At 45.5% G+C, this 12,785-nt stretch overlaps 2 protein-coding genes across 6 annotated transcripts; one reads left to right on the top strand and one right to left on the bottom strand.

Annotated features, from left to right (window-relative positions):
* Positions 1-271: 271 nt before the first annotated feature.
* LOC117233585 (TGF-beta-activated kinase 1 and MAP3K7-binding protein 2) lies at positions 272-11,754 on the top strand. Of its 5 annotated transcripts, XR_004493352.1 has the most exons (12): positions 274-546; positions 1,236-1,380; positions 5,776-5,913; positions 7,339-7,864; positions 8,494-8,880; positions 9,051-9,269; positions 9,889-10,040; positions 10,133-10,226; positions 10,309-10,572; positions 11,102-11,145; positions 11,248-11,304; positions 11,410-11,754. XR_004493352.1 is itself a non-coding variant. In XM_033494060.1 (11 exons), exons 1-11 carry the CDS (start codon positions 533-535, stop codon positions 11,433-11,435), a joined length of 2,010 nt encoding a protein of 669 aa, XP_033349951.1. In that variant the 5' UTR covers positions 273-532; the 3' UTR covers positions 11,436-11,754. The 5 variants fall into 5 exon arrangements, 4 of the variants coding, with proteins under 4 accessions (XP_033349921.1, XP_033349951.1, XP_033349931.1 ...); XM_033494060.1 differs by lacking the exon at positions 11,102-11,145 and having other exon boundaries at positions 273-546; positions 11,260-11,304; XM_033494040.1 differs by lacking the exon at positions 11,102-11,145 and having other exon boundaries at positions 275-546.
* Positions 11,547-12,758, bottom strand: LOC117233645 (pre-mRNA-splicing factor Syf2). Its single transcript, XM_033494139.1, has 4 exons — positions 12,640-12,758; positions 12,397-12,537; positions 12,017-12,312; positions 11,547-11,944 (listed from the first exon to the last, which is right to left on the bottom strand). Exons 1-4 carry the CDS (start codon positions 12,727-12,729, stop codon positions 11,779-11,781), a joined length of 693 nt encoding a protein of 230 aa, XP_033350030.1. The 5' UTR covers positions 12,730-12,758; the 3' UTR covers positions 11,547-11,778.
* Positions 12,759-12,785: the final 27 nt, after the last annotated feature.

Raw genomic sequence — 12,785 nt, forward strand, 5'->3', positions numbered from 1 at the left:
TGGTCCATTCTGGCACGAGTTTTAAAATAGCACGCGGATTCCCCTTGCTTGTGATTGCGACTGACTATTACGACGTGTTTTCCATTCATAAATAGGGAAGCACTTGCTGCGTGAGCGGCCATCTTGACTATGTAGTCAATAGAGCTCCTTTTATTTTCATCGTCTAAACCATAAACTATCGTTCGAATCTTCGAGAATGGGTAAATAATTGGTTAGACGGAAATATTTCGAATGCATTGAGGTATTTTTCTAAATAAAATGTACTTGAAAGCATATGTGGTTTCTCTATTGATTAATGTCGTTTCAGTACGCAGTGCACAGCTGATCAGTGGTCTTAGCGGACGGTCGCCGCTTGTTCGTGCTTTAAAATATTGGAAAACGACAGAAAAGTTACTGTTATCCGCGTGTCTATACGGTGGCAGTTGAAATTTCACTTTGCAGCAAATGAATAAAATCGCGACGTTTACCAAGTGTCTTTATCGAGTGCTGGAAGTGAGCTGTTAACTGATTCCTCGTTCGTTGGACGTTTCCAATGGTTGCCGTCCGGTGAGTTTCAAGCTTACGATTTCAAACCGGATTGTACGTTGAGATGGTACGATTGAAATTCGAATAGACTGTGACAAATTCTTGGGTTATGCAAATGTTTTCGATATTGGCACTGTAGAAAGGGTAAAATGAACGGAAACGAAGAGGGAAGTATAGTTGAATTTCTAATTGCATTTACTTCACGCGATACGAAATATATTTACGTGCGAACGTGTTGGAAACTACGATAATACGTTAACGACAGATTTCTATCGATAGATACTGCCGTCGATAGATAAGTAGACGATAGATGGAACAGCGAAATACTTCTCTGTTAACCGCTTTCTATCTTTATCGCGGATTTCTACGTGATTTTCAAGGCGCTGATTTTCAAATCGTGTTACAGTAATGTAGTAATTTTTATACTTTGCCCGACATATATCAGTTGATATCGGTAGTCTAACGTCAATCTTCTTATCGACCGATGTAACATGCATCTCGTTAACTGTTTTTCATCAGACTTCTATTTCTATATGTTATCGCGGTTCTTCTATTTACGTACAGTGTCCTGTGAATCAAAGTTTCCCGTGAACTGATCTTTCTTTATCTCGTATTCAAAGAAGGAAATGTCGTTGCTCCTTTCGGCAAGCTATTGGTATTTTCAAAAGCGAAGGATCTTTGTAGTTTTATTTTTTTGAAGCGTGTCATAGACATAAGAGGAACCAGGGTCAATCGGTGCTACGAATTCTAAACTTTGTCGACGATTTTAGCTGCTCCGACGTGCCTCTCGATTTAAAAACTACGCTAATCAGTTGGAAAGTGTTGTTTCGAGCGGCCATTACGACAGTAAACACTGTATGTGTGTATTTTATTTTTATTCGTAAATATGTACCCTAGGGATAATAAACTTTTGGCCAATACTTTGTCCAACGATTTACTATGTACTTCGAGTTATGTAACTGTTCGTTAATTACCGTCGATCTTTTCTAATTCGATAGGATTTCTCGATGTTAGTTGTCCGATAATTGTGCGGATCATCGAGGCGTTCCAACCGAGAGGTCTACATTCAAATTTTTTGGCACATGCGGAAACAGAATTTAAAGGTCAACGATATTTATAATAGCGTGAAAAAGCTGTTTAGAGAATTAACGACGAACTTTACGGATGCGTGTGAATTATCGAAATCGTAAAGAGAGCTGGCGTCATATCGAGCACATACGCGTGTACAGTGTACGCTGTTAAAGTCACGTTCGTACTGCCGACGACAATCGCGCGTCTCTCTCCGTGTCGTCGCTTCTACCTTGACGAATAGTAAATATATAATAATCCGTGATTGATCTGTGAGACGAATTACCGTGACGAATCATGTGGCAGTCGTCGACCAGTCTTTACTCCTTTAGTCGAAAGGTTTGCACAGTGACGAACGCTGACTGACGTTTCTCTACGCGAAAAATGTGTAACATTATTTTCAGGATAGCGTATATTTTTGCCTGGAGGCGTAACTTATCGTAGCTCTGCTTAACGTTAGCGTCGCGTCCCCGTCAATTATTATTCTTGGTTCCTTATTTTTGTCTGCCACTAGGCTCGACGCGTTTTTCTTCTTTTTTCCTTGCTGTAGTTTCACTTGGCCATGATATTGGGCCGCGGTTTCATGCAGTTTTGAAATATTGCGCGTAAAACGGCGAGTTATCGCCGGTGCCGAGTAGTTTGCATCTGGTGTTCGCGCGAGTGGAAACGTAAATAATTATACCAGCGGAGGAGATCTACCGGCTCTTCTTCTTGCGAACAATATCAATTATCGCTGTTGTTCTATCGTTAGAGATTCGTCGCGTTTTCTTAACGTACTTTACTTACTAACTACTACTAACGTAACGTACGTAGGCGCATTACTTCCGGCCGATGGGTGCGCGCGGCTTTACGAAGCAACAGGTGTCGACTGAACTTAAACGGAATAATTTTCTATATTTCGTATAATATAGTTTAACATTATCGTGTTAGAATGTGATTTTTCTTTTCTTGAAACGTTTAGATCACATGGTGTATGACATTCGGTCGCAGACAGAACCTTTTTATTAATTTACATGTATATTACGGTTATAGGAGGAAGAGGAATCGTTTGGCAGAGTGACGTTCGAGCAAAGTTGTTGGAAGGTTTTCGAACCATGGCGAAACTAGGATGAAAGAATCGGACAGTCGAAAGAGTAATAATAAAGAGTTGAAAATTACTGGAAACGCGTGAAAATTGCCGTGGAATTTACTTTTGCCCGTATTGCCAGGAGTAGACGAAAACGGCCACGCTGTGTCTCCTGGGTATTTCATGACACAAATATCTTCCCGGCATGTTGGAATTCCGCTTTTCCTTTTTCGCCTGTCCCGACGAACGGCGTTCTCGCCGTCGCCCCCTCCCCCTCCCCCTCCCCCTCCCCTCCTCCTCGGCCCGCTCTTAAAATCCCGTCTGTGTCACCGATAGAAACATGCTGCGTGTCTGGTGCAATTAAAAGATGCTGCTCCTTTGCTGTCAGACCGAGGGGAAAGTATATTGGGTCCGCTGGCGATAAGCGACAAGACCGCGAAACCGTCGTATCCATCGGATCGAGTCTAACCGAGTAGTCGCTAATAGCAGCAAGTAGTAAGTAAAGTATCGGTGGTCGAAGAGAATCGCGCGTGTCTCTCTTATTTTGTCGCTTGTTTCGCAGGATTCCGTTTGGCAGAGGGAAGCGAGTTCGCCAGAGATTTGCACAATCCACGGCGGAACAAATTCGATTCGCTGTTACGTTTCCGCATCGAGTACCTGCCCACACACACGTTTATTTGCATTTTCGTCATTTGTGTGTCGAACGGCCGACACCGTTTGGCAGGCACTGCCAGTAGGACCAGTAAAAACTGCCTGTGACAGATTCAGACGGATACAGAGTGGCGCGAAAGTAACTTTGCAACTCTAAGTTTACAACTCTAAGTTTATACCGTCGAAACGGAAATACACTAGGTAAAAGAACGATAAAAGACTATCGCTATTTTGTAACGTCGACGTGCGAATGGAATATTTCATTGCGAATATATTTGATTTTAGTTGCATCGGACGTTTTGTATGACGTTGCGTGCTTCGATCTCGTTGACGAGGAACGCGTCGGATCGTGAGATTTTAAAGCGGTTTAGTTCGTCGTCTCATCCGGGACACGGTCGGCAAAAGACGTCTCATGCGTGAGCGTTAGAAAGTAGCGGCGTTTAAAAGAAGACACGCCGGTTAGGGCGAACGCTCTCTGACCAGTGGCCCGAACGCAGGGCTACGTGCCAATAAACAGTTTTCCCTCTGATTGATGCCTCACTCACCTGACACACCGGGGCCTGCCAGGTGCGAGGCGACGGAAGAAAGAGAGCCGAATTATTAATTCTATCTAGCACTTTATTCTCTCCCATGGCCCGGTGCCAAGTGCGAATTGCACGCGTACAGCTTCTAACCTCTTAGTTTCTTCCGATCGACCGAACGACCCTGTGCTCGCCTCTCTCTTTCTCTCTCTCTCTCTCTCTCTCTCTCTGCTCCCCCTTCCTCTCTACTCTTTTTTTCGATTTTTGTGGATTTTCGACTATCCGGATCTAGACCCGAACGCATCTAGACGTAAAAATGAACAGGAGTTGCTGCGAATCGGACGGTACGTCGATTTCTAAAGTCTCACGATTCTAACCGTGACTCGTAAACGATGGTCGAATTTCGATGCGAATAGAGCATGTCGTCGATGTTTAAATATCGTCTTTTTATATCGTTTTCTTTTTTCTCTTCTCTCGTCTTTCTCCCATACTCGGGCATACAAATGTCGTAACTGTTGTTGGTTTATACGAGAAGGGAGTCGACGGTAGAATCGAAATTGCTAGGAAGTGAATTTTTCCAACTGTCTACTTTGTTTGGGAACTGTGATAAAAGTTGCAAGTTTCTCGATACGACGATACGACGATACGACGATACGACGATACGACGATACGACGATACGACGATACGACGATACGACGATACGATGCAAGGAGGATTGCAGGAGCATAGGCGCATGCGTATACGCGTGGGAGCGTGGCACGCGCAGTGCCGGCTAATTATGTGGCACTCCTACGTGCCACGCGGCACAGGTGTCCACCGTTTCTCTATTCGCTGCCAATTCCCTAACGTAACGGGTGTATCGAAGTTATCGAGCCATGAAACGTTGCGGAGACGCGGCAAGTGGAACGTTAGACACACCGCAAACATCGCACGAACCTGGTGTCTCCGTCCAACTCTAGATTTATTAAAAAATCGGCGACGAACGTAGTTGTGAAAGAATCGAAATCGGATTGCGCCGTGTTATACGATACGATAGCGTAGATCGAAAGCGAAGCAGAAAGTAAAAAAAGTCTAGAAAAATGATAAGATTTCCATGGAACATCGGGTAGGCAGCTATAGACAAATTCATGCGATTTTCGTTTCTCTTGAAAAATGGGTCAAACAGTCGCAGGTTTAAATAAAGAACGTGGTGTCGTGTCGTGTCGTGTCGTGTCGCGTCGTGTCGCGTCTTGTCGCGTTTCTTCCTTTTGCCGCGGTAAAAAGTAGGTGGTCGTGGTGGCCGAGAGGCACGTTGCGAGCGTGGTCGAAACGATGAAAAATAACGACACGATGCAATGATTTAACGGTCGTCCCGTTAGCAGGAAGATTAGCAAAGATGGGAGGAGTGGCGTTCACTGGTCGAAGTTTGGTGTGACCTTCGTTATAATTAAGAGGCCGTAACGCACGATCGCGCGATATTTCAGTGCGTCTGTAACAAGCGAAACGATTTGCCCCACGGCAGGTTCCACGGTCTTTTCCTTTTCATTTTCTCACGACTTTGTCTTCATTAATCGCATCCCCGTCCGCTCATCCGTGGTTGAATAATTTGAAACACTTTCGCGCACCGACACGAAACTGCACGAAACGTCGTATTTGGAGGCCATCCAAATCGTTTATCCACTAAACTACAAAATTTCGACCATCTTGCCGAATTCCTGCTTCTCTCGCTCTCGTTCCGTTCGTCTGCAACACCTCGTGCTCTTTCGGTACTCGCAATCAGACACCGAGAACCGATAACCAACGTCGTTCCGCAGAAAATACGCTGTTCTCATCTTCGCATCTCGCGCTCTGTCTCCATCGACTGACAGCAACGACGATAGTTTATCAGCCGTGGGCGTATTTGTTCTTTCGACCAATCATATTCGATCAAAGGATGGTGTAACGAGAGACCCTGGCACCCACAGGTAGGCCTGCCAGGAGGATGGGGGCCCACGATGGGGGAGTGCCATTGCTCTAACATCGCTATCATGCAGCTGTTCCATGAGCTGAAGCAGCAGTTCCCTGCGCTCCCTGATCACGTCGTTTCCCAGTGCATCGCCCAGGTATAGGTGCTCTTTGTCCGCCAGATATTCTGCTCCTATGCTGGTCTCTCGGAAAATTCGATCTACAGTGCAGTAGCGAAGAGAGTTTGGTAAGATACGGCGTCGTTGGCTGGCACCGCTGTGAAACCACCGCGCTGGATCGAGTTTTCCGAGATGGGCTCCTTGAGTGTGCACACGGTGTGCCGCGTAAACCACTTTACGGAGATTTGTTCTTATCGCTCATCCGTCATGGCTAAAACGATCGTCGCAATAACGACTAACCATTCGCGTACACCACGAGTATACCATAATCTCTGGCATTGCAAATTAACGGCACAGAATTTCTCTCCTCTCTCTCTCTCTCTCTCTCTCTCTCTCATTGCACGAGCGTGGAACCTGTGTGTATAGACGTCCTTTGTGTTGGCCATTTGGTTTTCTTTACTTTTTCTTTTTCCTGTCTTTTATTCCTTTCTTTTTTTTTCCTTTCTGATTGCGCATTCGGAACATGTCCCTTAATCAGCAAAGATTGACCGCACTAAACAATAATATTTACGTTTTGTATCCGCGTTGGGATTTCTGGGTTTTTCCCAGTCACCGTAACAATCATCGTCTTTCCAATTGCGGTGCTCTGCTCTCCTTAGTTCAAACGTTGTCGACAATGTCGAAACCAAGTTTTATCGCTCTTCTTTCTCTTTCTTTTCCTTTTTCTTTTTTCCTTTTTTTGTTTGGCGCCATTTTTGCGTACCTTTGCTCGATCGAAAATATCTAATCGTTGTTTTCTAACTCGTATCAGTATTTACGACAGCGCGTATTTTGTAGCCTGTATAACGCAATATCTGCTTGAAAGGTGAAAAGCCAGGGGAACCTGATACGTGATTTCGACGTGTCTCGAAAGATGAAAATGCACTAGATAAGTGCAAGCGATGACTAAGGAGCCAGTGACATACGTTACGTGCCAGTGACATACAGAGGTTTTCAACGTTTTGTCAGTACGAATAGACTAGAAAGTCCCAGAATTTCACGCTATCCGGCAAAGTACGAAGGATAGGCGGGCGAAAGGCTGGCACTGTTTAACCTTTTGCGGTCTATCGTTCTCGCGCCAGCAAACTCCGCTTACGACGATCTGTACCACGGAATTGAAAAGCAGATGCAAATCCGTCCTTCGTACCTGGGTAACCCAATCGGACCGCAAACGGTTAACTCCTCCTAATCGACTCCTGTCTAATCGACGAATCTGCCAGCAACGTGTAACATCGTGCGTTAGGATCCGGCAGAGGCAAGACAATTTTCCAGTCGAGAAGCAAAAAAAAAAAAAAAAACCGAAAAAAGAAATAGAAACAAAAGGAAAAAAAGAAAAAGAAAGATAACATTTTGAAACGCCCTGCCAGCGGGCTCGCTCGCGATGACCGGAAATCGGCTGACCCAAGGTGCATCTGTGCGTTGCAGAATAGCCACGATCGGGAGACATGCGCGAGAAGCCTTCGTGCCACTCAAGAGTCACGTCAGTCTCCGGGCGCGTTCCCACCGGCGGCACTTTGCGCCATCCTCCAGCAGCAGCAGCAGCAGCAACAGCAACAGCAGCAACATCATCAACATCATCAACGAGCGAACCATCTGGCCACGCAGCAGCAACGTTTCTGCACGATGAGCCAGTTGCAACGCGCCAGCAACAGCACGAACAACAATACGCGACCACACAGACCAGCCTCGCTGGACATTGGTATGGCACGGCGCTGTCCCGTTAGCTGCACACGAGCAGCCGCGATATCAGCCTCGTCGCCGATAGCTGCCGACTCAGCCAGCACCCCTTCTTCAGCGCCTGCCGTCTGCACGACCGCGTCGCGCGGTTTCTTCGACGACTGCACCGGACCGAGCGACGCGAACTGCCTTAACAAAGTCCAGAACGCGGGAAACGAGCCAGCCGGATTCGAGCTGAACGTGAACGTTGCCTGCAGCCCTGCTGGCAATCGCGGTACGCATCTACCTGAGGTTTCGTTGGCCGAGCGACGGGGCAAGTCGAAACGAACGATCGGAATAACGTAATATCACGTAGAAGGATAGGCGCTTCACGGTGAATAGCGGCGGATACTCGTGATGTATTTTTAGTTCCTTATCTTCGATACGACAAAGTAGCAACAAGCATGTACTTGTACGTATGAGAGTATGCATACAGGAAGCAATAATCGCTTCTCGTAGATTCGCTGACGGTAGATCGCAACGTTGTCGCAAAGTGTACGTAGTCTGCGCCGATATCGTCTCTGGATTGCAGCGGTTTCGCGCCTATTATATTCCGACTTTGCTATATTCGGAGAAGAGTTAAACGGGTTCGTTTGCGGGTGCAGCGATGCCAGCAAAATTCAATTTTGATCGTAACGAGCGTAACGCGACGCCGTGGCTCTGTGCGACGGAGATTTATCTGTTTGCCTGTTAGTCGAAAGAAAACGTTTAACCCTTGGTTACGGTGGTTGATTACGGTACCGTCGACTTCTTTTCATTTTGCACGTCGTACCGTCGATCGTCTGATTTATTCCACCTTCGCTCGTTACTTACTCTTAACGGAACACCCATTTTTCTTTTTTATTTCCACCGACGACCGTTTAGACTTTCGAACGGTGCCTACGATCGCTGGTGCCTGTAAACGAAGCGATCTGCTGCTCGACCCACGGACTCATTACGCCGAGCCGTTACTCAACGTGGAGAACACGGGCCCGCAGATCGATCACACTCGAAGCTACACCTCGGTTAGTCTGACGCTGAGGCCGCCATCCTCGGAACCGCAGCCTCCGATCGACATCAGATCTCAGGGCTCGAGCCTGACTTACTCGAGCTCCTCCCTGGATCCCCGGGGCTTTCAAAGCCGTCTTCAGATCAGCATCGGCGCGGGAGCCGTTGGCGGTGTGGCGGCTGCGAGAATCAGACCTCCGATGGGCCCTATCAGACCCAACAGCTTGATACCGCCGGTACAAACCGGTCCTCAGAGACCACCAGGTCTGTATTTCTGTATTTCTGTATTTCTGTATTTCTCTATGCTTTCAACTGTTTCACATCTGTCGTACGTGCAACTGTCGCCTGAGTTTTCAGACTGTGCAACAATTGTGACCTTGGCTCGAGGCGAACGATCAGAGAGATCGGATCGTCTGACTAAAAAAGTGTGAAAGTTGCAGGTCTTCCAGCAGGACCACCTAGTCAGTTACCGAGGCCCACGACGACAATGAGCGCCCCAACCACACCTTCTGTACCATCCACGACAAACATCGCCCCCTCCATTAGCCTTCCGACAACACCGTCAGGACCGACCACGACCTCGCCGCCCTCCAGTCCCATTGGCGAACGAATACCGGCCAATTCCGATCAGAACCGATCGCCGTTGAATCAAGGTGAAGTCCGCCGTCGTGGCTACGTTTCTCGCCGAGCCATGAAAATAACCTTTCAGCCCGGCTATTTTTATTTTTCGCCATATACGTACTCGCTACCGATACCATAAAGGCGGCTCTCGCTTTGTTTTCCCAATTCTCGTATTATAGGAATCGCGTACACGTATATTTACCTGCGAAAACCACTCCGTCGCACATGCTACGCCCACGCATGTAACACTGAGAACGATATTTACGCATTCCTGACCCCACGCTCCGTCTATACATAGCCACGCTTGCGGTTACTCTACGTGGACCACCTGATCCGCTATTCCCTCTCACGAGCAGCCTCGCCTCCATGTTGACGCGTTTCCCGAACGCTACGATTCGCATTTCGTCTTTACCATTTGATCGTTCGCACGCGGTGAAATAATATGTCGACAGGGATCGAGTCGAGTCGACCTAATTTGTACCGATGCATCTCGTGCTTGGTTAACAACGCGTATAACCGTACATTTGTTAAACTACTCGAGAATCCACTAACAAACTTCTTAAATCGAACAACTTCTATTCCATCTACCGATTACATCTATTTATCTCTTATCCGATACGATCAATTAATTACTCGATTGTTGGAACGCAGTGGCGGAGCATCAAAGGGAATTGGTCGCCGAGCAGTTAGCAAGAAAAGATAGACTCGCCAGGGAATTGAGAGCCGAGAAAGGACGACTCGAAGCTATGAAGAAAGAATTGCAGTCCCTCACGAGGCCCTTTGATTCTTCGATGCCTCCTCAGGTATGCCCTGTGTCGGTCATTCGCTCGTTTAACGTGCCATTATAACGTGCCCAACGTAAATAAAATCACGTTATCTAACGACCACTTTGCAGGAACTGAAAAAAAAATTGAGGAGCGAGATCTATCAGCTACAAGTTGAATGCGACAGACTTGCGGATGAGGTAGATCAGTGGTCTGACCCAAGAGGTAATAATTTTATTGCTAGTAAACGATTTCCCTTCCTCGCTCTTCCTCGCACGAAATTCTCTTCTTTCGTTCGTCTTCACAGTACCTTTGGGCGAAACGAACGAAAAGTTTTATCAGCGTATTTACACGGGTCAGCCCCTACCATCGAGATCTGTCAGCGCCGACCCACCGCCTCTGCCGAGTCAGCCACCCGCCTGGCAACCGGAACCGAGCGGTAACAACGTTGATAGAGAGGAACGAGACGGACCTTCTTGGGTCTGTAGAATGTGCACCTTCGACAATCATCCATTGATGAATAAATGCGAACAGTGCGACATGCCGAGGCTGTTGGATCACGGAAACACAGGTACGACTTCTGGAAAATCGATAGACGACCTTACGGCCTCGTTAACACGCTTGAACATCGATTCGTCACCTCCGCCGCCGCCGCCTCCAGCACCTCTGGGAAAATAAAATCCAGTACCTTAACAGCATGTCCCTTTTTTACTATGACGTTTTTGTCAATTGACGAATTTGTTTCGAACAATGATATTTTGTGAAATACCGGATACGTACGGTCCTCTATACTTGACTACTGTGATCGAATGTCTTACAAGAGGTGGCGTTTCTTATTGTAAAATATTTGCTCGTGAGCGAGAAAATTGTTTTACGACCACCGCAAGCATTGATGCGACATCAATAAAACATGACTATCCGACGCACTTAAACGTAACGCATGGACGTCGTGTGCTATCCTCTTCCTTCTTTTTTTTTCTTTTTTTTTCTTTTTTTTTTTTAAATAAACTCAATTGAATTAAACATTCGAATTGATCTTAACCAAAGGCATGTTTAATTTAGCATATGTTACAGTGTCATTTTTCCCTAATTATTAATAGTTTAATCTGTTTAATCGTTTCGACGGGTCGGTAACCGTAAATTGGTAAGTAACTAATATCTTTAAACGTTAAGTAAAATTATGTTGCGAGAAAAAGATTATCCGTAGATAAATACCAGCCATAAATGTATAATGTACGATTTGTAGGCGAAACTCAAGATATTCATATACGAGTTACACATCATCACAACTTCTCTCCGAGCCGTGAGTATATTTCCCTTCGTTTTTATCTTTCTCGGATGCGATTTCTACTACGAGACCAAAGATATCAGACTGTGTGTGATATAAAAAATGTATGCTTCTTTTCAGGGATAGTGCATAGTTGGGTGGTATGATGTGAACTGCGTTAAAAACGTGAAAACTGTATATAAAATCATTATTTAAGTTAAATAAAAAGTAGCAGCCAACAGATCGGGAAAGGAGAACCAGAAATTTAAATAACTCGATTGACTTCAATTTTTCGTTTATTCAAGAGATCAGTGTATAACTCGATTTTTGATAACGATGGATTCAGGTGTAAGATTGGAATACAACGTACCGCAAAATGTACCATTCTCACTTCTGATTACTAAATAATCAACGACTTATCAGTAGTCTGACTTCTATTTGTATGAGTTTTGAAATACTATTTAAAATACAAGATATTTGTAGTAAGTCCTTTAGCACGATATTCACTTATTATATAGCTGTACCCCGTTCCAAGTTTAGCTTCGTTTCGCGCGTATATTCCCCGTAGAACCTCTCTAATTTCTGGTTGAATTTAGCATTGCGTTCGTTGATGTAATCGATGTCAGCGTCGTCATTGTGCATTCTTCTTCTACTATACCTCTCTCTCTTCGCGATCCTGAAAACAGAGACATGCGGAGAATGACGATGCACCGACGATGTAATAAACATTAGGCTGCTAAATACTAACTGTTTCTCCAAGTCTTCCACCATTTTGTCAACAGCTTCTTTCTTATCTTCGTGAAGACCGTGTAATATAGTGTTTCTATCACCGTAGAAGGCCGGGCCTAATTTTTCTTTAGCCTCGTCATACGAATCCATGTTTGGTTTGATATTTTTTACCAGCCTGTTGTATTGCCGAATAGCTGCTTGTTCGTAGTCTGAAAAACCTGGATCTGGATTCTTTCTGTTTTTTTTCTTTCTTGCTATACGTTCTGCCTCTGTCGCATCGATGTGAAGTAATTTCGTTCTCTCGTAGTCTTCTCCCTATAAAACGCACCGTACGTATAAATTTGATCGACACACCCTATAACGTACAACCTGTAAAAATTGTTTTTTTTTATAGATTACCTTCTCTTGAGCAGCTTTTCTCGCAGCTTCGTCCTGTACGATCCATTCGGCTTGCCTTTTACGCGATTCCCAGTTCGAAGGAAGCTTGCTCCTTTTATCTTCCTCTATAACTTCTTTGTGATTTTGCTGTCTGGCCTCGTTCTACGAAATCAACATTCCGTAAGAAACGGCTACATTCGAAAACAAGGAAGAGACAAATTGAAATTACAGGTTAAGGTGGAATTACTCTGTTCTTTTACCGACCCTTTTCACGTGCAGTTCCCGCAAACGTTTCATTCTCTCGGCATGTTTCTCCGCCAATGATTTCTCATTGTTCGCATTCTCGTTATCCATCCCGAGCCTCGATATCAACTCCGATAATTGCCAACGAGTAATTCGGTGTCGATCGC

The sequence above is a fragment of the Bombus vosnesenskii genome, unplaced genomic scaffold, assembly GCF_011952255.1.
Source record: "Bombus vosnesenskii isolate JDL3184/JDL3185 unplaced genomic scaffold, Bvos_JDL3184-5_v1.1 scf7180000013263, whole genome shotgun sequence".
Lineage (NCBI taxonomy): Eukaryota > Metazoa > Arthropoda > Insecta > Hymenoptera > Apidae > Bombus > Bombus vosnesenskii.